We start from the raw sequence: 26,116 nt of genomic DNA, 5'->3' as shown, positions 1-26,116 counted from the left end.
CTTGTTAGCTTTCTTGCTACTTTAAAAGAATGCCCAAACACTATTCTGAAACTTTAAAGAAAATGCAAAGAGAAGTTTAAATGTCTCTGTGGGCTATACAGCTGCCACTCTTTGTATGAAGAATGACAGGCTTCAGCAGAATGTCTGGCTCTTAAAGCAGGAGACCATGATGCTGAAACACATTAGAGCAATGTTATTTATATTCTGCCAAAAGCAATTATCCTGCAAGACTTATAAATATGTGTTAGATTTTATGTGTGTGATAAACTCTACAGACTTCCACAGAGATCTGTAGGTCTACTCAGAGTGATATATTTAAATTTTTGCAGGACTGAAGCCCAAGTGTTTGCATAAAAAGATGTTTCTAGTTGCAGGCATATGCTGATTATTCAGTAGCATGGCAGGAATGTTTCTTTGGGATTGGTCTGCTACGATTAGGATTGTTAGAATGCCGAGCTAAAGAGTTTGATGTTTAATAGTATTTGATAAGTGTTGTTTAAAGAAACCTGTCTGGATCCACTGGTATTCCTCTTCAGCAACAACTTCTAAGCTCCCAAGGGCTCTTACCTATCCAAATACTCTATTTTTAATTTCTGTGAATCCTTTACCTTTTTTTCTCATGAAGATATATTACTCCTTAAAAGTACCTTCAGTTAGCTACTTCAGACCCTAAAAGTGGCTTTATTCTATGCTGTGTCTTTTCATCACCCTGTGACAGAAAATGAGCTCCACTGTTTGAGAGGAAAGGCCTGTGCTTTGAGTCTTGGCTACCAAGTACAGCAGCTTTTCTGTTCATCCCACAGCTGTTGTTAATGTTTCATTCTGCTACTGCTAGAGGATGGGCAAGTAACCATCCTCATATGAGACAAGAATATAACTCCATTAGTCAGCTGGCGTGGGTTGTTGAAGCAAAAATGCAGGCAGTATTTTCTCCTGGTGGAGAAAAATCCATCACATCCTATTAAAGTTGCCATTAGCTGACTATGGGGCAATGTACATTTCCTGAGTTCATGATTGCCTGTTCTCCTTACTTTGTACTTTAAAACTTGTAATTTAGTCAAACTATTATAAGATCATGTTACATCTCTGGGGTTAATTTTATTTGACATATAATGTCTGGGAAAAACCCTTATGAAATAATGATTTTTGATGCTAACTGAACCTCAGATTTCTCAAATTATTGTTGTGTGAATTAGAGAACCTCATTCCTAAAGAGGTTCCATGAGATTTCTCAGATCTGTATTGCCTATAGGACTTCTAAGATTTAGTATTTAAACTAAAGGTGGTATTGACTGGAGAAGGGGGTTGTGAATTTTTTTTGTTGGGGTTGTTCGGGTTTTTATTTTTTACAGCTGTCTTCTGAAGGTTGAAAATGTGATAGGCTAGTGGCATCTTTGACATTCTCTTGCCAGTCAGTATACATTATAAAGTTTAAGTGAGGGGAAGTTATAACTCTTCAACTTCTTCCCACTAACATTTGAATCCTTGAGGTTTTTGGATGCTTAATCTTCATAACATGAAGTTATGACCTAAAGCAGAACCAAGAAAATAAAAAGGTGTCATCTTTTCCTAGCTGCTTAGCAATGAAAAGAAAATTACTTTCGTTTGGTATTCTGGGAATGTGACTGGGATATGACTCCTCCATCATATCTAGAGCATTGTTTCAGTAGAAGATGACTTTTTCTCTCTAAGGGAAATACTTATGTGGTCAGGCTTCTTCTTAGTTTAGTGCTTTGGGGTTTTGTTAAAATGTCTTATTTCTTTATTGTTTGTGTACTTTTTTTACTGTAATGTGGACAGAGTGAAATGTACAATCTCTTGAATTGAGAGGGATGAATATTTAACCTTAACACGAGGATTTAATGGTTCTTTACAATAACACTTCTGGTATTAGTGTATCAAATGTCACTGGTCATTGGTTGCATGTTACAGGTGCGTTAACACTTATAAATTAAAGGCAGACGATTATGCAGTTCTTACGCTGAGTGACCCATGTCTGTTTCCACATTGTGTAGATATTGATGAAGAAATGATGCAATGGAAATCTGGTTTAGTTTTATTGGTCTTTATTGCAGTAGTGTTTCAATATAGGTAGATCCTGGATGTATCTCCAGCTACTTGGCAGTCCTTTGCCTCTAGTGGCTTTCATTTTCTTCAGGGCAAGTTATAGGCAGTGCCTTCTGCCACTTCAGTTTTGGTCCCTGTTCCCTCTAGTAAAGCTACTTTTTGTTTTCTCAGTAACTGTCTATGTGGCAGTAAAGAATTTAAGAACATAACAGTGAGCAAAAAAAGTTAAATAGGAAAATTAGATAACTGTGTTATTATATAGATACAATGACTCTACATTGAATTAAACTAAATTTTAGTTCAAATTCTAGTTGAATTAAACTAAAACGTAAAAATTACACAGGTCCACCTGAGGGAACTATTTTCTGTCAAGTCACTTCTTGCACGCTCATGTATATTGTATACCCTAAAACCTAGTATAAAACTGTTTACAAAATTTTGTACTATTTTACACAAGAACTTGGTTGCTGGGCTAAAAGCTGTTGTAAAATGTTGTAAAATTATTCATTTATTAGATTGAAAATAATATCTCTGTAAAAATAATTTTTAGCTTTCCAGAAAAGAACATGAGCAAGATCGTATTTCAGTGTGTTTGATCAGACAATTCTGGTTTTACCAGAGTTAAACACAGGTTTCATGGATCTAAAGGCTGGGCCCTTTTGGGTATCTTACCAGCTCTTCACTGACAGTGAATAGTGGAGTATCTCCTCAGGTGCTGTGTCTTGGAGTGGTTTTCCTACTGGATTTTTGCAATTTGGTGTTCAGTAAAACTTTAATGCTTTCCCTTCATGAAAGGAGAATCCATCTTCACTATGCTTCTGATCAGCCTGTTTTTTTCTGGAAGATTCCAGGCAGCCATGGAAGTTTCTTTTCAGATTCTAACCTTTCTCTTTAGTCTCACTTTCCAGCAGTGGGGTTATCCTCTGCATGCATTGCTTGTCAAACAGGCACTGTTTCTACTTCAGTACAGTAGTTTTCTTTATGTCAAAGCCTTTCTGCATGCTAAACAATACACCTGCATCTGTTTTTTCTCCGGACCACTTGAAGTTGCATGTAGGCAGCTAGATAGAAGCTGGAGCGTGCTTCTGTGAGTATGGACAGGGCTGCTCTTGCTCTTGAAGTAACGTTTTCTGTACTTCCGCCTTGTTACATCAGACATAGACGTAGTAACCGGTCTCTGTGAACACAGGCGTGTGGACACTGGTATCTGTAGGCTCTCGCTCTTACCTGCTTCTCTTCAGATTGCCTTGGTAGGAAGCTTGTTTTGCCTCTTAGGAATTGAGAGAGATTGTCATATGGTCTGGTATAGTTCATGTACACAACTGTGATCCAGTAGAGGAAAGGCAAACTCCCAACCCCCCCTACTGCTGTTTCAGAAGGGAACAGACAGGAGGAAGTAGGAGTGAGAACAGATTTCTGGATAGATTGGTAGGCAGTGGGGTGAATTCTTAGCACTTCCCACCAGAAGTCTATTCTAATAAGTGTCAGGTTTTAACTGTGTGTGTGCTGCTGAGGAAGCTGGAATATGAGTATGAAAAGTAAATGCATAATAGACTTAAAATAATCATTTCAGTTTAAAATTATAAAAGTGTTTATTTCATGTCTGAAACAAGGCTGTGGTGCTCTCAGCCTCTAGCTGTGTGAAGTTAATAAGGGCTTGATTTTTTTTTTGTTTTTAATTTCCGTCTTTTTCAAATTCTACATTCAACTGAATGTATGTACTACTGACTTTATCTGGAAAATACTGCTGTAGCAGTATTCTGACTGAATGAGACTTTCCTAGGGTTCACACCTAGCAAGTATGTGTATAAATAGATCTACAGTGATTGAAATATGCCAAATGCAACAGAAATTTTTTTCTTGCTTTCTGGGTCCCTCAAAGCAAAGAGGTAATGCTTTTTTTCCCCAGAGTGTACCGGAGGAACAAATAGATTTTTCTGTTAAACAAATGGCTAGGATGTTGGTCATCAGTTTCAGTTTGATTGAAATCTTTACTGCTTTACTGAGTTAAAGTAGTAAACAATGAGAGGGCAGTCTATTTAGAATTTAAAAATTTGTGTAGACTATAGAGCAACTTCTGTGGCTTTCCTGTGGATAAAAAAGAAATTTATTCATACGTGCGTCTCCTAAAATGAATATTTTGGATAAGTCTTTAAAAACCTATATAAACTGCATTTCTAATTATGAAGTAGTTTTGAGCTGCCAATGAAGGGCATAGTTTTCATTCAACTACACAGCCTTGGCCCTAGACGAATGAGGCACGTGACTGAAGGTAAGTTGGGGCACTGACCTATCAGAACAATCTTTTTGGGAGGATGGGTTTTCTGCACAACCTGTTCTCTTTACAGCTGTATGCTGATTTAAGTTATCACAAAGGAGGTAGGAGAACTGACCCCAACACTGGTGAAGAAAGGGGTAGGCATTCAGGCTGGATTTAGGTGGAAAGGTTTAGCTGCTTTTCCATTATCCCATAAAAGCACATAATTTTTGCTGCAGACCTGCAGATGCTGAATCACTGATAGAGCTCTACATTTATGGCTGCTCAGACATCTCCTATGAATAATCTTGTAATTAATAAGGAATTCAAAAAATGAGAGATCTACATAGCATTTATGTGCTATGCATTGTACAGTGTACTCCTATCACATAACTCTTCAATGGAGCATCACCCTTTAATTTGTCTCCTGGAGATGGATTGTCTGTCTGTGTCAAAATGCTTACATGAGTGCAATCTGTTTTCTTTTGCGTGGCAGTTTACTGAAACCCAATGTTTAAAGTTTGGAATCCATGGATTTTGTGTTATTTCCTTGCATTCTCAACAAATGCTGAATAACTTCTTGTAAATAATGATCCTTATTAAACGATGAATAGCTGCAAAACTTGTTGGGTTTTCATACTTGGGGCTTTTTTTTTTCCTTCTTCCTCTTTTGTAGAGAGGAGATTTGTATTTCCTCTCCCTTATGTGCTTGGCATAAAAATAATGCAGGAGCTGAGGGTGGGGGTGGGGAAAGTGGTTACAAGCAAAAGTGGTTCATGATGCCAGTAGTACTGTAGTTTGGAAAACATGTTCTACCAATAAACTGACTAATCGCAATTTAAAGCATCTGCTTTACAAGTAGTTACTTAATGCTATGGTCACTTTATCAGTTTTTGTTTTTCTTTATTGTGAACAAATGTTTTGGAGCAGAAAAGGTTCAGTTGCCAAGTGGTTTTTTTTCTTGGTTGTTTTTAAAGGCTACTTTTCTATTTTAAAACCTTTTTTGGGTGATATTTCCTTGAGTATTGGTGACTGTGCATCAATGAAGATGAGGTGATGAATCACTTCAGGCAAATCACATTTGTTTGGTATATATTAAACTTCTTCCAAACAGAGGCTGCTATAATTCCTTTCCAGTGAAAAGATCCAGACTGAATACTCCTAACCCTTCCTGAGACTTACGGTAGTTTGTGTTCAGACTTCTAAATTCATACAGTAGGACTACTATCTTTAGTGCTAATTTTTTGGGAAATTATTGGTTTATTAGTGTAAAAGCTTGGTTATATAGGCTGTATCAATGTTTTAATGTGCAGAACAGTAATACTTGTTTCTTTTATATTTGCAGTGAAAACATTTGGTTTTGCATGGATTAATGATACACAGATTTAACGCTACATGCAGGTTATATGTGCTTATAATTGATTCTCTTCTTGTGATGTATTTTCAATTGTATTTCTTGAAAATTGTGGTTGCTCTCACTACATTAAGGGGTGACCTTTTTAGTGTTCAGATTACCTGTTTTTTGTGTACTGGAGTTAATCCCTTTGCACTGTCTGGAATCAAGAGTGCTTTCCTTTTGTGTATTCTGTCATTACATAAAGGAAATTGTTTTGTCAGCATGTAAACTGGACTTTACTAATACGAGGAAGGCCAAAACCTCTCAGAGTAAGAATTCAAAGAAAGTATATGTTTCTTGGGAGGAAGAACATTTTTTTCCATTACTTTTTTGCATGTTTGGTCCTCATAATTCCTCCCATATGAAGCCAAAAAGCATGATCATTAGATTTTGTCTTTAGGTTTATACTGCAGTAAAGGGTCAAATATGCCAAACTTTGTGACTTAAATCCTGGGTGTTGATATTGTTAGTTATGTTTTAATCTCAATACATAGGTAATGTAGATAAGCAAGCAAACTCCAACTGGGTTTAATTTACTGATCAAGGGTGGATGATTGTTCTGGATTGAAGTTGCTCTTTCTTTTCTGCATTATTCTTGATTCGCATCAGCTTTCCCAGTGTTGGTCACTGCAAAGCTGTAGAAGCAGTGGAGAAAGTGCAGGGTAGAGATAAATAATATGGGCAAGAGAAGGATGGGAGAGTGCTTCTGACAATAGTGCCAGATCATATTACCTTAAAGTGCTTATAACAACAATTGGAGTATAGGTATGCAAGTTGCCTTGGTTTTATTAGCAGGAGATTGTGTAGAACTGTCAGGTTTTTTGTGTTCTCTCACAACTCTCTGTTAAAGGACCTCCTGAGATCATGCTGCAGAGAGTAGTTTCAGGAAAGATTAAAAGAAATGTGATTGCTCTGCATTTCCAGCTGTCTCTGCTTACTCTTTGGAAATGCTTCTTAAAACCATTCTTTCCACTTCTTCATGACGCTTACCAGTTTTCCATCTGTTAAAACTGTTACTATGGTATAGATTTTGATACAATAACTTGTATTTGCTGGAAATTACTTAATCAATATACAATTATAAATTAATAAATTCTGTCCTACTCTGTGCTTTTTAAATTGAAACCAATCTAACCATTTTTTTCCTAATTTAAATTTGGCTACAAGATTTTATACTGCCGTTTTAATCCAGTGTATTATAGAAAGCCACAGCATAACAATTGCGTGTTGAACAGTGATGTGCACTGTGATTATGCTTGTCGTTGATGAAGGGCACCTAGCTTTTCCTTATGTATCTGCTTCTTGTTTGGGAAAAGGAGATACCATTTCCTTTCTCTTTCCTACTTTTCCTGCATCCCTTCTTTCTCTTTGGTCCTCCTTTCTTTTTCACCCTACTTTAACTTACTTGGCAGCAGACAATTTATAAAACCTTTTATCTCCCCCCCCCCATTCTTTTAATGTCACTGACTTTTGAAGCATCTATTACTTGACTTTGGTTACTTGAGTTCTGGCATATTTCTTTTTGGTGCTTTCTAAAGAAACAGCTGGGTTTTTGTTTGGTATTTTTTTTATCATCTTTTTATGTAGAATAGGCAATATTAGGTTTTTATTCAATCTTCTGAATAAAGTGCCTCTTACAGATGGTTGGATTGAGTATTAGGCACACAACACTTCCCAGTCAACACAAGGGTGAAGAGAACAAGGCTGAGCTACAAGGATTTAGCTACTTAATGGTATCTAAAATTGCGGTGACAGTTCAAATAATCAGTTCTATCAGTATTATTATTTTTAATAACTTACTGACTAAAAAAGTCTTTTATCCATTCCTCCCAGTATTATTGAATTTACAGGCAAATTAATCTGTCTAGGAATTGCTGCATGACTAGAGAAGATTCTTTCTTCCAACTGATTTTAATTTCTTGATATTTGAGCAACCAAATTTAAGAAGCAGAGCCCTCAAAACCACTATTTTACATCCTGTATATAAAGCTTGATAAATGCTTTCCCAATGTTGGGTTTTGAGCAAAATGTACAGAAGTCTGTCAGATGAACCTGTGTGATGCAGCTGATACTTGAGGCCTAAATTCCTAAATAGTGAGCATTTTAGCTCAAAATTTAGGGATTATTAGCACCACTAAAGCAATTACTTTTAACATGCTGCTGGTCTTTTGACTTTGCTTTTCAGCATGCATAGTAAAATGCTGATTGCTTTACTCCAGCTAATAAAAGTTAATGATTTCTCCTGGCTTACTTGAATTACTTGGACAGTATCCTTGCAGTTAAAAGTACTCAAAATTCATTGTTATTTATAATAAGGGAAAATTATTTGTAATCCTCACTGTTGTGATAATAGACCCTGTCCTTGGAGTATAAACATAGAAGGTCCTTCTGTTGCTGCAGTAAGAGCAAAGGTCTGTAACAAAACATGTGGGTACTAACAGAGGAGCCAAATTGAAATCTTTTAAGTTTGATCTTCTGCATCTACACCTGTCCGTTCTACTAATTTAATTTCTTCTTATGTTGATAGAATATATGATGTCTTCTGTCTCTCTAAGCACAGATATTTAATTTTCTGGTTGTATTTCTTCAATTATGCAGTCATTACTCATTTCCAGTGCAGTTAAATGCAAAGACACAAATATTTTTGGAATGGCTTAATGTATGTCTCATTAATTTAGTAAGATTTTTTAGTTTTGTACTTTAGCCTATATTTTTTAAGCTATTACACTTTTCTTTTTGGTATAATAAAAGGGGCAAATAGCCACTTTTATAGTGGATAACAATCAGCTTTGTCTAGTAAAGCTGTGCAACATTGATGTTAGAGCTGCACCAAAAAAAAAAAAAATCTGCTTAGTTGTTCCTACATAACATTTTTGTCTCATAGATTGACTGCAGCTGAAAGGCTGTTGTTTCACTCCTTGCTTGGATTCTAGTGTTTAAAAACAGTTTGGAGCTTGCATTGTGCAATGTTGCTTTCTTGGTGCTCTAATCATATATTTTGTGCAGTTTGACTTGGCTGTCTCCATCACCCTTTTCAGAATTTCTTCCTTCAAGTGAAGTTCTACCCTAAGCCATAATTTATCATAGAATGATTTGCATTTGAAGGGACCCCAGAGGTCATCCAGTTCCACCCCCTTGCCATGGGCAGGGGGCATCTTCCACTAGATCAGGTTGCTCAAAGCCCCATCCAGGACACCCTTGAACACTTCTAGAAATGGAGCATTCACCACTTTTGTGGGAGACCCGTTCAGTGCCTCACTCCACTCACAGTAAGGAACTTCTCTCTAATACCTAAACCTATCCTTCATCAGTTTAAGGCAGTTACCCTTTTAATGGTGTTAATGGTTTTAAAAATCCAAAGAGGAAATAAGGAGATGTGATTATAACACTAAATTATCTCATTATCTCATCATCTCTGTTGTAACCCTTTGTTTGGGATTGTGTTGACAAAACAAGGAAAATGTATCTAATGGATACTTTTTAAGGTGCCGAATAGACAGAGATTCCCTGATTATTGTAGTAGTTCTCTTGGCTATCATTTATAAAGTCTAAATTTGTTCTTATTTTGGTTTATTACATGTTTGGTGAGAAGGGAGAATGCATATGTACTCCTTTTTCTGTGCAATTGCTTACAAGTTTTTAAACTTTTCTTCTGGAAAAGCAGCGAATAATGGAACTTAAATAACCTTCATTTTGAACTCAGAAGCATTGCAGTGCCTTATTGTTGCTTGGCTTTTTGTTATGTTCATACATAACCCATATATTTGTTACATGCAGCTTTTTGTAGAAACTCATGAAGAATAATACTTTAGCAGTAGTTGGAATGGGGAATGTAGTAAACCAAGGCTTAGTTACACTTTTTTTGGGATATGCTGTTAGAATTCCTATGTTCTCACCTTAAGGCTTGTGTATCATCAATTTCTATGCTTAGACTGCTGGTTAGATGCTTATTAGTACAGAGATTATCAAACATAATCATAGAATTACATAGTGGCTATGCAAGTTACATTATTCATGCTGATGTATATAAAGGGCATACAATTGAAACATTTTGTATAATCTTATTAATATTTTGGGTTTTTTCTGGTTTATAATTGTAATAGAAGTATTTGCATTTGTCTTTCATTTGTTTATTTCTGTTTACTTTCTCTCTCTGAAATTCATGTTTTGTTAAAACTGCAGAAGAGACTGGTTCAAGCCATGAAATGTACTGTCTAGCAAGGGAATAGTAACTTCTTTTTTTGGTCAAGGAACATACACCTTCAAAAATTCCTGTAAGTTCACAAGCTTCTTTCTTAAGGCTCATTCAGACTTTATTTTTTGCTCTGACTTCAGTGTTAAGCATTTTGCAGTTTGCTTTGTAGTCTTTCTGTTTTGTTAGTGCAGACATTCATGATTTGTCCATTTGTGTTAGAAACATTCTTTGGAATGTTTACTGTTTTCTTACTATGTTAAAAGGAGAAATTTAGCATTAGGGATTTTCTTAGAATATAATCTACTTTGCAAAATCACTTTCATATTGTGTGGCTGAAGTCCTTGAAATGCCACATCATTGTAAATGTTGAGACAAGCTTTAGATTTAACAGTATCAATGAGTGATGCTACAATTTCAGTTTATATGGGTTTAAACACTTGAATGTTATTTGTATACAACATTCATTAGCAATGTCACAGCAAGGCTGTTAGAATATTTTTATAAGTGTGGATATGCTTTATTTGGTGCCAGGTTCTGTTCCTTTTCTGTGCAAGCTGAGTGGGAAATGCATGCCAGAAATGACCTGTACCTTTTAGCAATTTCTTTTAATGTGATAAGAATAAAATTTAGATTTTGCGCTTGTCTACCTAATATCAAGTGTTATTTTAGGTGAGTAAGCTCAGTGGATCTGCTGCTTTTTTCTTCCATAATGCATTGCCAGAAGTTCAAGGGTATGTAGCAGCTCACCCTCTAAGCTCTGTACACCAGCTGGCAACTCTGAGCTTCATTGGATTGCGCTCATTACAGATGCTCCTGTGGCCCAAATGGTCTGTAGTCCAGGACAACCTGACAGAAATTCAGGCAGAGTAAACACAAAAAAACCGTGATGTTTTCTAACGTATTTGGGAAAGTATAACAGCTTTGTCCTTTATTTTTGCTATGTAAGTTCTTAGGTGGAGGAAAATGATAGCTATCTGAGCATGTGTGGAGTACTATTCCTAAATACCACAAGCAAAGGAATAAAAAGTTCACAAGTGCTTGTTTGAAAGTAACATATTTAGTACAGTCTGTTGTACCTTAGGGTAGCTAAAATTGTTTATACGGAATGTGTTAGTTACTTTCATCTTATTTTAGTGGTCAAGACCTTTATTACAAAATGGCATGTTGACTAATGTATTCACATCTCTTAACAGCGTTTCCAGTCCTGCCACTCATATATAACCTCCGTGGCTAAATGACCAGCTTTGACAATGAAACTGATCTAATTGCACTTGCATGCTTCATACTTGAACTTCATGAGCATATAAGACTAGAGAAAAATGGCTATGAGAGAAGACAGTATTCTGACCTGTTCAGATAGAAATATTACTTAAAATCTTTCCATAAATTGTTGTCCTAAACTGTAGTCATCATTGCTATTCCCAGGAAAATGAAAAGTGCAGCTGAATCTGTAAGCTTCATTAAAAAAAAAACCAAAAAAACTAGACTGGTTGGTGCTGTCTGACAAAATTTACTGGAAGTGTCAAGTTGTCTTAGTTTCAGTGGAACCTGCCTTAGGCAGCAGACTTGTGCTTGTCCTGAGTTTACTGAAGAGCTCAAGAAAATGAAAAGCTTCTGTTCCATCATTTCTATAGATGTTTGTTTTTGCAAGGTTGGAAAGAAATGGTAACTTTTCTCACTAAAAAAATCCCAAACTAAACCTTTTTCTCCTGTTTCATTTATGGACTCGTCCATCTTTCTCTACACATTTCCATGGTAAGCAAATCAAATACATGGCATCAGTACCCAATAGCTTGGTAAGAAAAAAGTAATGATTTAACAGAATTAAAAGAAGGTACAGACAGTTCTGTACTATAAATGGAGTTAAGAGATTCCTGTGGATCTTTCAGAAATTGAGGTAAGGAAGAAGTAGTAACTTTGAGAATATATGCAGAGAAGGGGAGACAGGCTAGAATAGAGAGTGGATATTTCTGGAGTCTACTCCAGAATGCTGTCTGCTTTTTAAAATGAGGCAAATTTAGGGTTTTCTGGAAGAACCCCATTAAACTTGGAGGGTATATGAGGACCAGGATCTGACTGCTCAAATTATGTTACCCATCTACCTAAAACTGTATGGACTTTAATCCAGTAGTCCTTGGTACCAGCAGTCCTCTGTTGTGAACCGGCAGCTGTGGAAGTGGTCAAAAACTATCTTCCGTGTCAAGCTTATCTCATACACTACTACAAAGGGGAATTACATACTGTATGCTATATATTTAGTTCTGCTACATGTGTCCAAAACCTGTGGAGCCATCTTCAAACTTTACTTTGATTCTTTTTAATTTTTGTGGGGAAGGGTAGAAAGAAAAATAAGTTTATTTGGGTTTTTTATTTTAATGTGTATTTTATATTAGATACCATTTTCTAAGTAATATGCCTTAACCAGATGGTGTTACAGAACACTTTCTATCATGAAAACTTAGGCCTTCAGAAGGCAGTTTCTTTAAAACGAGTAGAATCCAAGTATGTGTTGTCGTCTCCTTTAGTGTGATAAAATATTACTTCATTTAACCAGCCCTCATGGATGACATACAGAAGTAATAGAAACCAACTACAGTTATGAAACGAGAAGCTGCTGGGGAACAGGGCTAAAATGTTTTCCATACAAATGTCATATACGTATTTTATATGTAATTTCAATGGGTTTCAAATCTTAACAGCTTCTCTGTTCTTCATATGCCCTTGTGCTTTGCAAAAGAGCTTACAGCAGCAGCCATTCTTCCATCTAGTATTGATTACTTTATATGGACATAAAATATCTGTATTCAAACAGGAACACTAAGACTCCATTTATACTTTTTGATTTTCTTTTAATTATTCTTATGTTGTGTCCAGGAGAACAGTTCATGAGAGCAACATAGTATTTTGACACTTGTTCATTTGTGTCTCATTTTCCGATAAGAATTGTAGGTACACTGTTAAACTTGTTTTATGAACCTCTTCTACTAAGTAATAATTGTAATCACGTATTTTTGGCTCTTTGAGAATACCACTTATCTCTTCCTTACATAATACTATTTCCCATGTAGCTTTTTCCTTTTGTCATTTTGAGTTCAAGCCATTTTGCTTGGTGGCTCAGGTTTCTGTAAATTCTGTAGATTTTTTTCCTTGTTGATTTGTTTTGTTGGTTTTTTGGGGTTTATTATTTGAGCAGAAATGTTCCATTCAGGTTTTTTGACAAAATCCAAAGCTCTTCAGTAAATCAGTGTGGTTAGTTATATCCTAAATGTAACAGCATTTGTCTGTAGTTCCTCCTGGAACTTTCCATGTCTTTTCTTGCTGAACTACTCACAGAAATAAACTATCTAGGCATAGTAGCCATGCACATTTTCTGTTTATTGTGAAGAATACCTCTTGCCTCTTTTTAAAGGAGAAAATCCGACAAGTCTTGCATTCTAGCAGCATAGGAGTTTGGTGTATATTCTGATCTGTTGATACAATTTTGAGAGGAGAAAAGTTACAGTCGTGTTAAGCAGAGCCAGCCTTGTTTAGTAGCTGTTATTATGGCAATATCCTCTTTATTAAAAAATAATAAAATATGCTGTCAAACATTTTCTTGATGTAAATTATGTCTTCTTTAGCACTTGCGCTACATTTTCATCCCCTCCTGTTTTAGGTAAGTCGTTAATATTTTGTGCCAGTGGCACTCGTTCTCTAAACCTTTAGTAACAAAGGGTTTATAACATCAGCGGTGTACCAGTAAGGTCATGTGTTATTGGTGACGTTATTTTTCTTTCTATATCGAGTCAGTACTCAGAAAATGCTATTTGCAAGTAAAACAGACTTTAGCTTAGTGGTCTGACAGTACCTTTTGGTATGTGGACGTGTTATGTACTCATGAGCACTTCTCTAGCTGAGAATCATAAAGTCTTCCACTAAGCTGTTTGGATAATAACCATAAAAAGCCAAAAGTGATCATATATGCTCTTTTGGTAAGACTACAAATAGAAAAGTATATTGCACCAGAAGTTGGAGGGACTAAAATACCTGTGTAGAGTGTCAGTCAGGGGTAAAGAGCCTTGATCCATGACCATTTCACATTTGAAGACCAGCCTGAAGCTACTACTTGGGTGCCAGCAAAGATAGTGTAATTTCATAGCAGAGTGTGTCACGATTTTTCAGAATGCCTTTTTTTTTCCCTTAGCCTCATCAGAAGTGTTTAAGTAGCAGTTTGCACAGTGACAGCTCTTCCTTCAAAGTATCATGAATTTTTATAAATTAACCCATGTATTTATGGGTTATATTTATGAAGTTGTATTTTATTGAAATTGCTGTGCTTTGAAATACAATATTAAAGAAAAAAAGAATATTTGAGATTGGAAGGCATCTCTGGATGAAAAAGTGGTTGCTGATGTTCAAATGGAACTTCCTGTGTTTCAGTTTGTGTCCCTTGTGTCTGGTGCTCTCACTGGGCATGACTGAAAAGAGCCTCTGCCTATCTTCTTCATACCCTCCTTTGAGCTATTTCTATGCACTAAGGAAATAACCACAAGTCTTTTCTTCTTCCACCTAAGCAGTGCCAGCTTCCAGCCTTCCTTCATATGATGGATGCTTCAGTCTCTTAACCATTTTTGTTACACTCTGCTGGACCCACTCCAGGAGCTTCATGTCTCTTGTGTACTGGAAAGCCCAACGCTGGGCAGAGCTTTCCAGATATTGCTTCAGTAGGGCTGAGTAGAGACAGGATCAGCTTCTGTGACCTGCTGGCAACATTGTTGGCCTCCTTTGTCTCAAGGGCCTGTTTTTCGCTTGTGTTCAGCTTGGGTGTCTGTATGAAACTCAAAGTCCTTTTCTTCAAATCTGTTTTCCAGCTTTGAAAGAAATCATAGTTCTAAATTTTTTTACCAAAACTGAAAGAGTCAGTTTCTCTTATGGTTCAGTTTATAATTCCACTTGCAGGTTCAGATTTCTTGATGGTAATGGTAGTAGCAGTATAGTACTAAAAACAACCAATTACAGTGCAATTGCTTTAAGCAGCATTTCTGAAATCACTTTTGTTTTTCAGCCCTATATTAAAATAGAAATGTGCAAAAAGCAGTACAAGTAAAAGAATGACAATGTTTAATATGAACTAGGAGAGGGAAGATTTGCATACTGTTGAAACTAGGTTAAAGTATATGTAAAGCAACAAGATGGCTGCTTCCTCACTATCACTAACATCTCTTCCCCTTTTTCTCTGTGAAAAGTATTTTGGCAAAAAATTCTAAATATTAATTTTCTTTTGCTTGGCTAATGGAATAAAGGACAAATGTAACAACATTTGTTATCTTTATTATCTTGATATTAAATGTAAGAAATACCCCCAGTTATCAAAGTAATTTATTTTTCCACAAAAAGGAAGAAAATAATAATGATGATGAAATTACAATTGTGTTCCTTCCCCAGCCACCAAAAGCAGGCTTATTCATTAGTTGCTGAGCTGAAGGTCCCAGCCTGTCTTGGCCAGTGACATTCTTCCTGAGCTTGTAGGACAGTTTGGTCATCCACCTCATAAGTCAGTTTGGGCCCAAGAGCATTACAGTGATATAAACACACAGCTTTTGGAGGGAGGAGAGAGCCTTTAAAACCTCTTGTCAGAGGTGCTCTTAAAATGTCTGCTGCTGGCAGGCAGGACTGTAGATCATCTCTTGCTGTCCGCTTACGGTTTATAACCCTTTGATTTTGCCCCTAATACTTTCTTAGGCTGCTTAATTCACCCCACTTCCGATTTTGATTCTGGTATAAGAATGATCTTCATTTGATTATATTCTTAGAATGAAACTTCACACAACATATTTATTATGCTATCTTCAAATAGCTTTGTTTCAGGTAAACTAGGTATAGCACTCGGACACATGCTGTACTCCTCAGTAAGTCTTCATTGCTAGAGGTAAAACACAGTGTAAATAACTGTCTGGGTTTTTTTTTCTCTTTCTCCTTTATTCCAATTTATAATTCCCTTTAATCACATAATACCGTACTCTTATCGCCTACCTGAGGCACTCAGATGTTAGAGAGATCTGTTTCCTTAGTCGTTAAAAACTGATCTTGGATTCCGATGTCATTGTCCTCAGTTTTACTGATCCTCAGTACTGACTTTAAGAAAGCAGCGTGCTCTTTTGGCCAGAGTACCATTTCCTTTAAACCTTGCTCTGCCTCAAGAATTTCCGGTAGCCAGAACTAAAACCAGGGAGTCTCAGGAAGAGTTGGCTTTAGTACAGTAGCTTTGGAAGTACTTTGGAAGTACTGCTGTTGCAATGCTGCTCTTCATGCTCCATTTCACATGCTTGTGGGTAGCTCTGGTAAAAGGCTTTGTAAGGGCAATGCTCAACCGATTGCCCTGTTTGTTTGGTTTTTCTTTTGTTCAGATATTCCTGATAGAACTGCTAAACATACAAAAGCAGGTAAAAGCCTTAGGCTGTGTTAGAAAAACACTAGGGCCTTGTCTGCCCTTTTCCCCACTGCTAAGGTACCACCAGCAGTTTAACGATTTGTTCTAAAGTTCCCAAGAGTAGATGGGGCTATAGTGCTTACAGATAGAAGGCTTGCAAGTGCTTTTGTAGTGCTAGTAGTGTGACAAGCAGATCCTGTTTTGTTTGCAGGGGATTCTGGAAGTGGGAGTCATTCATAGTTCCTGCCACTACATTCTGGTTAATTGGAAACCAGCTTGTGTTGTTGCTAAAAATAGCTATTGTTATGAATTGTGAGTTCCATTCAAATATTAAAAATAATATTAAAAACCAGCCACCAACAGAAACATAAAACTAAAAATCTCTTCATAGACTTACATGTTGTTACAAGAACAGAATTTGTCTAGTTAATCTACAGGGTGATTATATGGAAAAATGGGCTTGTTTCAATTTAAGAGATTATTCATTAAACATTACCTTTTGGCGAATTTGATTTTGCACTAATGCAGTGGATTTGACAGTAGTTTCTAAAATACTTGAAAGGATAAATATTTAAAATGTTTGTTTGGAATATATAGAAGGCAAATCACAAGATTGTCAACTAGACCAGACTAGAGCATCTCAGTATGGGATAGGGGGAAAACCCCAACACTTGACAGAGAACTCTATTGAATGGAAGTAGCTTAAGCCTCTGTCTTTGCTTATCCTTAGCAGCTCTTGGAAAGAAAATGGATGTGGAGTGTGAACTTTCATTTTAAGAAAAAAATAATGTTGTAGTAGGTTTTCTCAAGTAGCCTAAGGGAAGTTCTCTTTAACTGAACTCCTGCTGCAGTCGATTGATATACAAATAAAGACTCTAATATTCAGATTTATGTACAAATTTATAGAGTGAATAACTTAAAAGCTAAATTTGTGGTTCACTTAAATTGAGAAAAGCAAAGACAGTTTTGAGGCTTAACCAATCATTTGATCCTATTTCTTATTGATTTAGAGGAGAGTCCTGGTGTCCTCAGTTTCTGTCAGAAGAGGCTCTTCTGACAGAAATGAGATGAAAGACTACCTGTGTATGAAGTGTACAGCTACAGTCTGATCTTAGCTCTGAGTGAAACACAGTGATAGAGACCAGTGAATGAAATGATTCAATTTCCAGTAATATTATTAAGCATCAAGATGTAACCAGTTTTATTTCCAGATTTTAAAATTGTGATAGGTACATACAGTGAAGGATTGGATTTTTTTAATGTATTTGTCTGCTGTGTTTGAGTACTTAAGTAAAAGATGTTGGTAAAGAAATGGTAAGCAACATTGACTGAACCATCATTTTAACTATGAGATTTAGAGAGAGGAGGGGGCTTTGCCCAGAGGCTGCAAAAAAATTCAGCTTATAAACAAAAAATTTATAGTCTTGTATAATTTTCCATTTTACAAACCATTATGTATTTAAGCTTTAGATGCTGCTGCAAAATCTCATATATATATGTATGTGTATTATGTATGTATATATGCGTATATATCTATACATACACACACAAGTGAATCATATTTGTGAATCATACATGTGTATGCAAATGTAATATATTAATTACACATAGAAGCCTACCTTTTTATTTTTTGGAATTTGGGGGGATGTTAGAAATAAAGCAGTGATCTTTTAGAAGTGCAACAGCTTGGTGAATAGTTTTCTCAGATACAGAAGGAACAAGTTTGATGTCTTCTAATATTTCCTTTTCAGCCCTTATATTTGACACCACTGGTACTAAGTGGCATAAGTACTTAAAACCTCAGTCAGGAATATGTTGCAAAAAGGTAACACCTTATTTTAAGGTGTTGAAATGTTCAATCATCAACTGCTACACTCATCCAGTAGACTGTACTTCAAATGTAGCATCTTATCCCTGACAAACTGTGGGGTTTTCTAAGTGATGTAGTGGCAAATTCGTAACCAAAACTAAAAGTTTTCATGTAATTTAAAAGAAAAAAAAACTTAAGAGCAGAGAGAGAGGGAAATTACTTCTTTTACAGTACTCTGGAACTTGGTTTTTAAGTAATGACATGATAATAATTAGTTTATTTTATTAAAATACTTAACTATGGGAAAAGCTGTTAGATTGTAAAATGCAAGTAGTTTTATACACGATGCAGATACAGGAGAGAAGCAGCAAGTAGACACTGCATATATGGATTTTAAGTAGTTGTAACTGGTTCTGTTTTCAAACCCCACAGTGTGTGTTCTGACCTACCCTTGCAAAGGACGCGTTATATGCATGGGGAGGAGGGATGGATGAAGGGAAGTAGGGTTTCTGGCTAGAAGCCTGTTCTTGTTTAGATTTTAGTGACAGAAGGCTTGACCTCTTTCTGTGTTTTTGTTCTCTTTTCTGTGCAATTTCATGGTGGCTGACTGGCTTCATGATTAGGCTAAAATAAATCAGGAGTTGATTCTTATTCTCTTTCCAGCCCTCTAGCTAGATCACTGAGTGTAAAGTTTTTAGAAGAATATGAGTTTTGATTTGGCAACTATATTCTCTGGTTAAGCGTCTTTACAAAAAACCACGAGCTCTGAGAAGTCCAAATGAAGGCATGAAAATACAGAGGAACATTTTTTGAGGGTGGTCTGAAATTGTTTTCTTCTAGACGATGTTTGTGCAAAGACAGTGCTAATTATTGTGATCTTGGTTGTGGGTTTGTTGGTTTGGTTTTGTTTTTTACTAGACTTAGGTTGTTATGGAAAACTAATTTCTTCTTTTGCTTCTCTTTCAGTAATAGTTATGCACGAGTGCGAGCTGTGGTGATGACCCGGGATGACTCAAGTGGTGGATGGTTACCACTTGGAGGGGGTGGACTAAGCTGTGTCACAGTCTTCAAAGTCATTCCCCAGGAAGAGAATAGCTGTGCTGATTTTCTTATCCATGGAGAACGACTCAGGGATAAAACGGTAACAATTTGCATCTATTTAATCATAAAACTGTGTGGGACATAAGTATAGATGCTTGCTTGTAGGCTGTAGACTGCAAAGTAAATTTACAGTCTCAGTCTAATGCTATATCAATGATTGTGTACCAAACGAGCCAATTATTTGTTTTAATTGTAATATCCTGCTTTTTTAGAATCAAGCGCATTCATTTTTTAGGAATGTTTCCATCTGGGAAAATTTTTGCTGTTAATTTTTCTTCCAGCGAAAGATTAGAGTTAAATCTTGTTTCTAAGCAGTGATACTGCATTTAGGAGGAGTGTTGGAAAGGAGAATTTTATTAAGAACATGCAATCAGGTGGAATTCCCCAGTAGTGAATTGGTTTGCTGTGGAATATGGCTATGATAAAAAGAAGCGATTTTACACAAGATCAACTTCATATTGAAAGACAGCATGAAGCTGACAGGTCCAAGAATTGACCTGATTTGCTGAACACATGGACAATATTCATTCATCATCTACCTTACATAAAATACATCTCTTACAATAAACATCACTTAAGAAGCATCATGAAAATAAACCTCAAATAGGAAAACTGGTGCATGTTCTCAACCATTTCTACTTGCAGACCTAAGGAAGACAAAATGGGCTTACTAAGGATTGCTTGTGTGGCAAACAGATATCTGAATGGGGCTGTGTCTTACTGTGGAAACAAAGAGAAGTGGAGAAGGCACAAAAGCTCCGTATTAATGACTTTTTTCAAGAATTTACTCTTTTCTGCAAATGAACTTTGATTCCTCTGTAAGCTTAAAAGATAGAATTACTTCTTATACTGTACTGCTGACCCTTCCTCAAGACAACCAGTTTCTCCCTTGAGGCAGGACTGCTGAGTTTTCTGCCTTGACTGTGACTGTTGCAGGAAGAGAGCATATAAATAGAAATTCTGCTGACTCAGTTGTTTCAGTGGGGCGTAGCACTATTAGCAGAGTACCCTGTGTTCCCTCACAGCTACGTGCACCTGCAGTTCCTTCCCCACTTTGCAGTAGTTCCCTTTAGAACCCTTTTTAGCCTTGTTGAGGCTCTTTTTGAGACGCTTAATTGCATTTAGAGATATTTGATATTTTTTTTTTAATTCTTAGTACTCGGAATATTCACAGCCTGCCTTAAGAATAATAAAATGCTCCAAACTAGAGACTGGTTTAATGTTTTGCCTGCATGCATATAAAAATGTCCGGCCATCAGTGTCCTGATCTGTTTGCAATGTCCTCTCTCCCATTTCCCCTAGGCAAGGCTTGTTCTGTTTCCACTTCTGGTAGAAGGCTTTAAATGTTTCTCCTCCTCTTCCTGCCTAAAATCAAGCTCATGAATTAGCATGAATGTGTTTTCCAAACCTTTATTGTCTTGGACAGTTTGTTTTGGTTTTTATTTTTTGTATGTGCCCCATCATGTGTCCATCTGTCTTCTTGTACTTGCCCCCCAAATGTGACCTAACTAGTCTGTCAGGGCAGATTGTAATCTTGCTGTAGTTATGGGAAGTTTCTGTTGGAAGTCAGCCCCTCAAAAACACAGGATAAAAGGTTGAAGAAGTGCAGCTAGGACGAACATCTGTCCTGTGTATTTTGAATAAAGTTCAGGGAACTAACAAATATACATTTAGGGTGTGGAGAAGAACACTGGAGAACCAGTAATTCTTTGATAACTGAGTGAAAGGTCACTGTGTATTCATGTATTTCTACAGACTTCTGATAATGCAATTATAAGCAACAGCTAATGTGTAATGAGTTAGCGACCAAGTTATATGGTATGCAACAAGACCCCACTTGGCACAGAAGAAACAAGATCCTACACCAGGACATGGGATGACAAAATTAGGTCATGACACTTATTTAGAATGACAGAAGATAGCAGGCACTGAAAGAGAAATTTGGTTGGACACGTCACTGATTCTAAAAGTGTTCTGATCATTATAGTTTCAATATGGTTAATGGTTTTACATTCATTCTTAGGATATTCTTGTGGATTCACTGTTCAAGCACAAATTTTAACCTTTTCTTTAATAAAGCCGAACATTTGGGTTTTTTTTTTTCCCAAATAGAAGTGACAGGTGACTTTTTTATTACATAATAATTATGTATTTTATTTCTTATTTAAAAGCGAAGTAGAAGCCACTGTATTTGCTGTTGAGCAGATACGAAATATTTTGATCATCTTCAGATTTTGCGGAAGTGTTATGCTGAATCCACTGTTTCTGTGCACCAGTTTCCCTCTAGTCTCGTTTTAGACTGCCCTTGGTAAATCTCAATGCCTGAATAATCTTTGAAGTTAGTAGTATGCTGTTTAGTTGGTTGCTCTGCCAGTGTATTTGAAAAGAAAGTGTAAGAATATTTTTTTAAAAAACTTCCTAAACAGTTTTTAACATTTCAGTTTTTCAGACTTTGCGTACATGTGTCTTCAGGATGTTTAAATAATAATCTGCTGTAATATCTACAAGTCACTTGGACCATAGTTTGCAGTTCACTAACTTTTTTGCAAGGTACACACAGCTTCTATGGATTAAAAGAGAAAGTCATCTTTACAAATGAACTTCCCTACATTCTCTAAAGTCACATTACACATTGCTAGAATACCTTTCTAATCAAGATTATATCTTGATTTTTTCTGGCCAATAAGTGTCTTTTTTTGTGAATTGGCTTAGCTTCCAGAAAATGTACAGAAATTCCCTTACCTTGGAAACCTAGAGTGTGGAACTTAGAACAATTTTCTGTGACGTGAGGAAGAATAGGTTTTGAAATATCTTAGGTTAGAAAGTAAATAGAGTTCAGATCTATGGCTTTTACCTAAGATAAATGGGAATCGTAATGCCAGTATAACTGTTTAACTGATGTGTCAGTAGAAAAGGTGAATTCTCCAAAGCAGCTTGAAATCTACAGATGAGATATTTGATGGAGGTATCTTCCAGATGCCTCTTAAATTGTTATGCTGAAGAGGAATTAATTAGCTTTAGTTGCTGCTTCTGACACTACATTGCAGTTCCATTTGAATGTGCCAGATCTTTCCATGTATTTTATAGGCTATGCAGGCATTTAATTACAACTATAGATCTCAGTCTGCAAGTGCTGTATTAATTAAATATTCCTAAATGAACATCACAATATTGAGGATCCTTGTTGGGGAGGGCTTGTGTTGTTTCTTTTTAGACCTAAGAGGCAGGTTGCTGTCAGCCCTTCTGTGAACCAGCTTCAGACTGCATGTAGAACTTCCAAAATTTCTGTGCAGTACTGAGCTGTTCAAAACATCTCATGGTGTTCACGAAAAGCATCCTAGTTATCTGAGAAGAAAATCAAAGTGGTGGCACCATTGAATTAATTTGAGAGAGAATGATCCCTGCTAGTTTGCTCAGATTGTTTAGGTTTGTGTTTGAATGTAAGGGAATTTAATGAAAACTTTTCACGTAATTACACATTTCCCCCTTTATTATAATCACCTTCCTAGGTCAGGCTCCAGCCAGTCTGCTTGGAACAATTGCATTCACTTGTAACCTGGTCAGGTCTGCTGTTCTCTCTTTCTGTGTTTACAGTAGCTCTCTTCTGTCTTAACAACTAAAGAGTGCTAAACACATATTAGGCTCAAACTTACTGGTGTTTAGGCTTTGGTGAATTTTGCCTTCTTGAATGAAAGGTCTAATAGATTTCTGTATTTGTTAGGTTTATTTTCTTATCCAGACCATTTGCCATGCAAGTTTTCATCAAAGAAGGAAAAAAAATATTACTAGTATCTTTTAGATCATGAATCAGGAGTGATGAAATTTAAAATCTTTCCTTTGAATAAAAACTGACTGTGTAAAGGGAGAGACAACCAAATCTAAAACTGAATATAAATACCATTCTCTTCTAAAAATCTACTGTTTGCGAACTTAAATATTTACTTTTTAAATTATCTTTAAAGTCTGAGGGAAGGTTGATTCTGATGGGCTGTAGTACAACCCTTACATCATCTTCTTGAACTGAATGAAAAGAAGTATGCATAGAATAATTATGTCATATGGTTACTGTGGCACTGGGTTCACATACTCTCTAGCATGAGTATACTCGGGTCGTGCTACCCAAGGGTAAAGCAGAAAAGGCATTTAAAAACTGTGCTTATATGTTTGTGGATTTGGATTGGGAATGAGAAACAGTGAAGCTGTCTGTCTTGTATGTGCTCTTGTTAGCTTTGAAAGTACAGCTAGGAACCAATGGAAAAGTTCCAGTATCTCAAACTGTTCAGTTGTTGGGTCTGTTACCAAGACAGACATTTACATGAAATGCAGGGGGTTTGTTTGTTTGTTTGTTTTTCCTGAAATAGGCTCCAGATAATGATTTTATATCTTAAATACTCATTTATTTCTGTTTAAAAATATTTGGGTTTTAAGTGCTGAAATAGAAAATTTCTGACTCTGGAGTTTGATCTTGTCTATATAAGCTAAACAGACTTTTTTGTCTTTAATGAATTTCATTTTTAGAGATGAGAAAAGAAACGTTAAGCAAACAGGTACTTCTGCATAGCAGTGAATAAGTGTTACACATAATGGCATCTAGATATTAAGAGGATTTTTTCATTATATTAAAGTAGAAATACAGCTGTATTTATGCTCTGAGAATTTAAGTTTTGGCCATGTGGATCTGGTTTTCTTCTGTCTTGAGTCTGATGATTCTGCAACATTTTCCATTATGTGCCAAGGTAGATGTTTCATATCGGCATGGAAGTCTGATTTTAAGTCTCCAAATAAGAAAACCTTCAGAACAGTAACCCATGAGGTGTTTTTTGAAATGAAACTTAGTAAAGCTGTAGGCACTTTATTTACAATTTTTCAGGTCTTTGCTCTGCTTATTTCTGGAGATCTTGTGGAAAGTCTACCTAAAATGGTTTGGGAGTGGGTATTTTGGGTAACCATGTGGGAGAGTACATGGTCTTCACCTATGATGTGAAGAGTTCTGAATCAATAGTTTTAAAATACATCTGCATTGAAAAAGCTTGGTTTCCATTTCCAGGCCTTGGAGAATGTGTATGAGGATACTTCCTCCCCAGCCCCCATGATAGTTCGCATGCTTGAGCATCAGGAAGCCTTTGGCAAAATCAAGTTTTACAATTTAAAAATTCACTATTGTTGCAAAGCATAGAAGTGTTTCAGGGAGAGAAAAATGCTTCCAGGGATGGTTGGTATGTTTTTTTTTAATTTGATTTGGATTTTTTGTATTTCTGGATGTAACTAATACTATTGAAGGGCTGGAATTTTATAAATTTGTGTCTCACTACTAACTGAGGCCTATAGCTTTTAAATTTTCTCTCAGGTAGTGCAGGCATTAAGTCTTGCTTGTATAGATTCTTATATCTATACAAGTTCAATTTTGATGCAACAAAATATTTTACCTTTTTCAATGCACTTTTACTTACATCTTCTGTGCTAAGTGGTCTGTTTTCATACAGGTTTAGAGGGAGAAAAATCAGCCTCACCCCCTCAAATGCATTGTTTCCTTGAATCAAGTTGAAAACAATTACAGTGTTGGATGGGATGTTTACTTGTTTTTTTAATCATAGCTTGTTATATAAAATGTGAGGGTTGGAAGTGGGGGGTGAGTGTTGCTTTTTAGGCTGGAGGGAGTTGGTTTGGGGATTTTCTAGTTTGGTTTGTGTGTCTTTGAAAAGCATAGCTTCTACTCAGTGAAGTTTTAGTCCAGTTTTCATCTCTACTGATCAAATTTTACTGGGTATGAATTTTCAGCATGGAGTGATCTGGATTAATCCCTTCGGGACCAGAAATTCATTGTGATGCTATAAAATCAGGCTTGCATTACTTTTTGCTGGTGTTTTGGATGACACTGCACACAAAGTAGGTTATGAAAATAGTTGGTGTTAATGTGTTAGCGATCCCCCTAAAGAGCTCTCAGACCTAGAAAAGGCAGTGGTGAGAGAAGCCTTAATTTTTGACTGCTCTTTGAAACAGGAAGCAAGTTTAAAATCATCCAGAGGAGCAAAGAACAATTATTTTATACACCTTAGAACTGCAGAATAATCCTTTTTTTCTTCCTGCAATAACTTTTCCTGCAGTCCTACAGCAAACAGATTCCTTTTTATGTTATCTTGTAGCCAGTTTTACCTACATATTTTTGACCATTTAGGGAGATCTGAGTGGAGAAACAAAAAATTATTTCAGTGCTGAAGGAGTTTATATGCACAGAAAGAATATTATCCTTCTAGAGGCAGAGGTAAAAGGTAGTAAAAGTTGGGAGGAGATGATTACTGGTGGATTGTAGGGGGAACAAATAATGAAGAACAAGAGAAAAAAACTATTTGCCCATGTAATAATTAGACAATGAAAGGAGAAGAGGAACACAAAGAATATGTAAGAATAACCCAAGTACAGATATATAGATCCAGAGATAGATACATTTGAGGGGTTTTCTTCATTATTTATACTTAATTTTACCATATCCTGTGAGAAATTTTGTATTTTTTTCTTTAAAAAAACCACATATGTAACAAAACAAAAAACCTAAAATTCTAAAAATGCATCAAATTATATTATTGAATATCAGAATATTATTGAAATGATAGAATACTGAAATTCCTCATTTATCTCCTGGTCAGTGTAGGCCTTCATCATCAAATACCAATACAGAGAGACATGTTGTCTTGCCGGAAGCTTTATTATACTGCTATGGGAGCAGATCAATGCATCTTCTTCCATACTTTCTTGTTCACATTGGATTTTTTTAAATCAATAAACACTCAGTGTAACAATGTTGCTTAAAATATTTTTTTGCCAGTAAAGTAAGTATGCAAATATATTTTTAAAACCAGACTGTTTAAAGGGGAACTGATAAG

At 36.1% G+C, this 26,116-nt stretch overlaps 1 protein-coding gene across 1 annotated transcript in view; it reads left to right on the top strand.

Moving 5' to 3' along the window:
• The window catches only part of SPRED1 (sprouty related EVH1 domain containing 1), a 58,464-nt gene that overhangs the window by 15,248 nt on the left and 17,100 nt on the right, over window positions 1-26,116 (top strand). The window contains exon 2 of the mRNA XM_066321434.1: window positions 19,101-19,275. Coding sequence (XP_066177531.1) covers window positions 19,101-19,275 — 175 coding nt within the window. The remainder of the gene's footprint in view (window positions 1-19,100; window positions 19,276-26,116) is intronic.

The sequence above is a fragment of the Sylvia atricapilla genome, chromosome 6 (genome assembly GCF_009819655.1).
Source record: "Sylvia atricapilla isolate bSylAtr1 chromosome 6, bSylAtr1.pri, whole genome shotgun sequence".
NCBI lineage: Eukaryota > Metazoa > Chordata > Aves > Passeriformes > Sylviidae > Sylvia > Sylvia atricapilla.
This window is presented reverse-complemented; position numbering and strand designations above follow the sequence as displayed.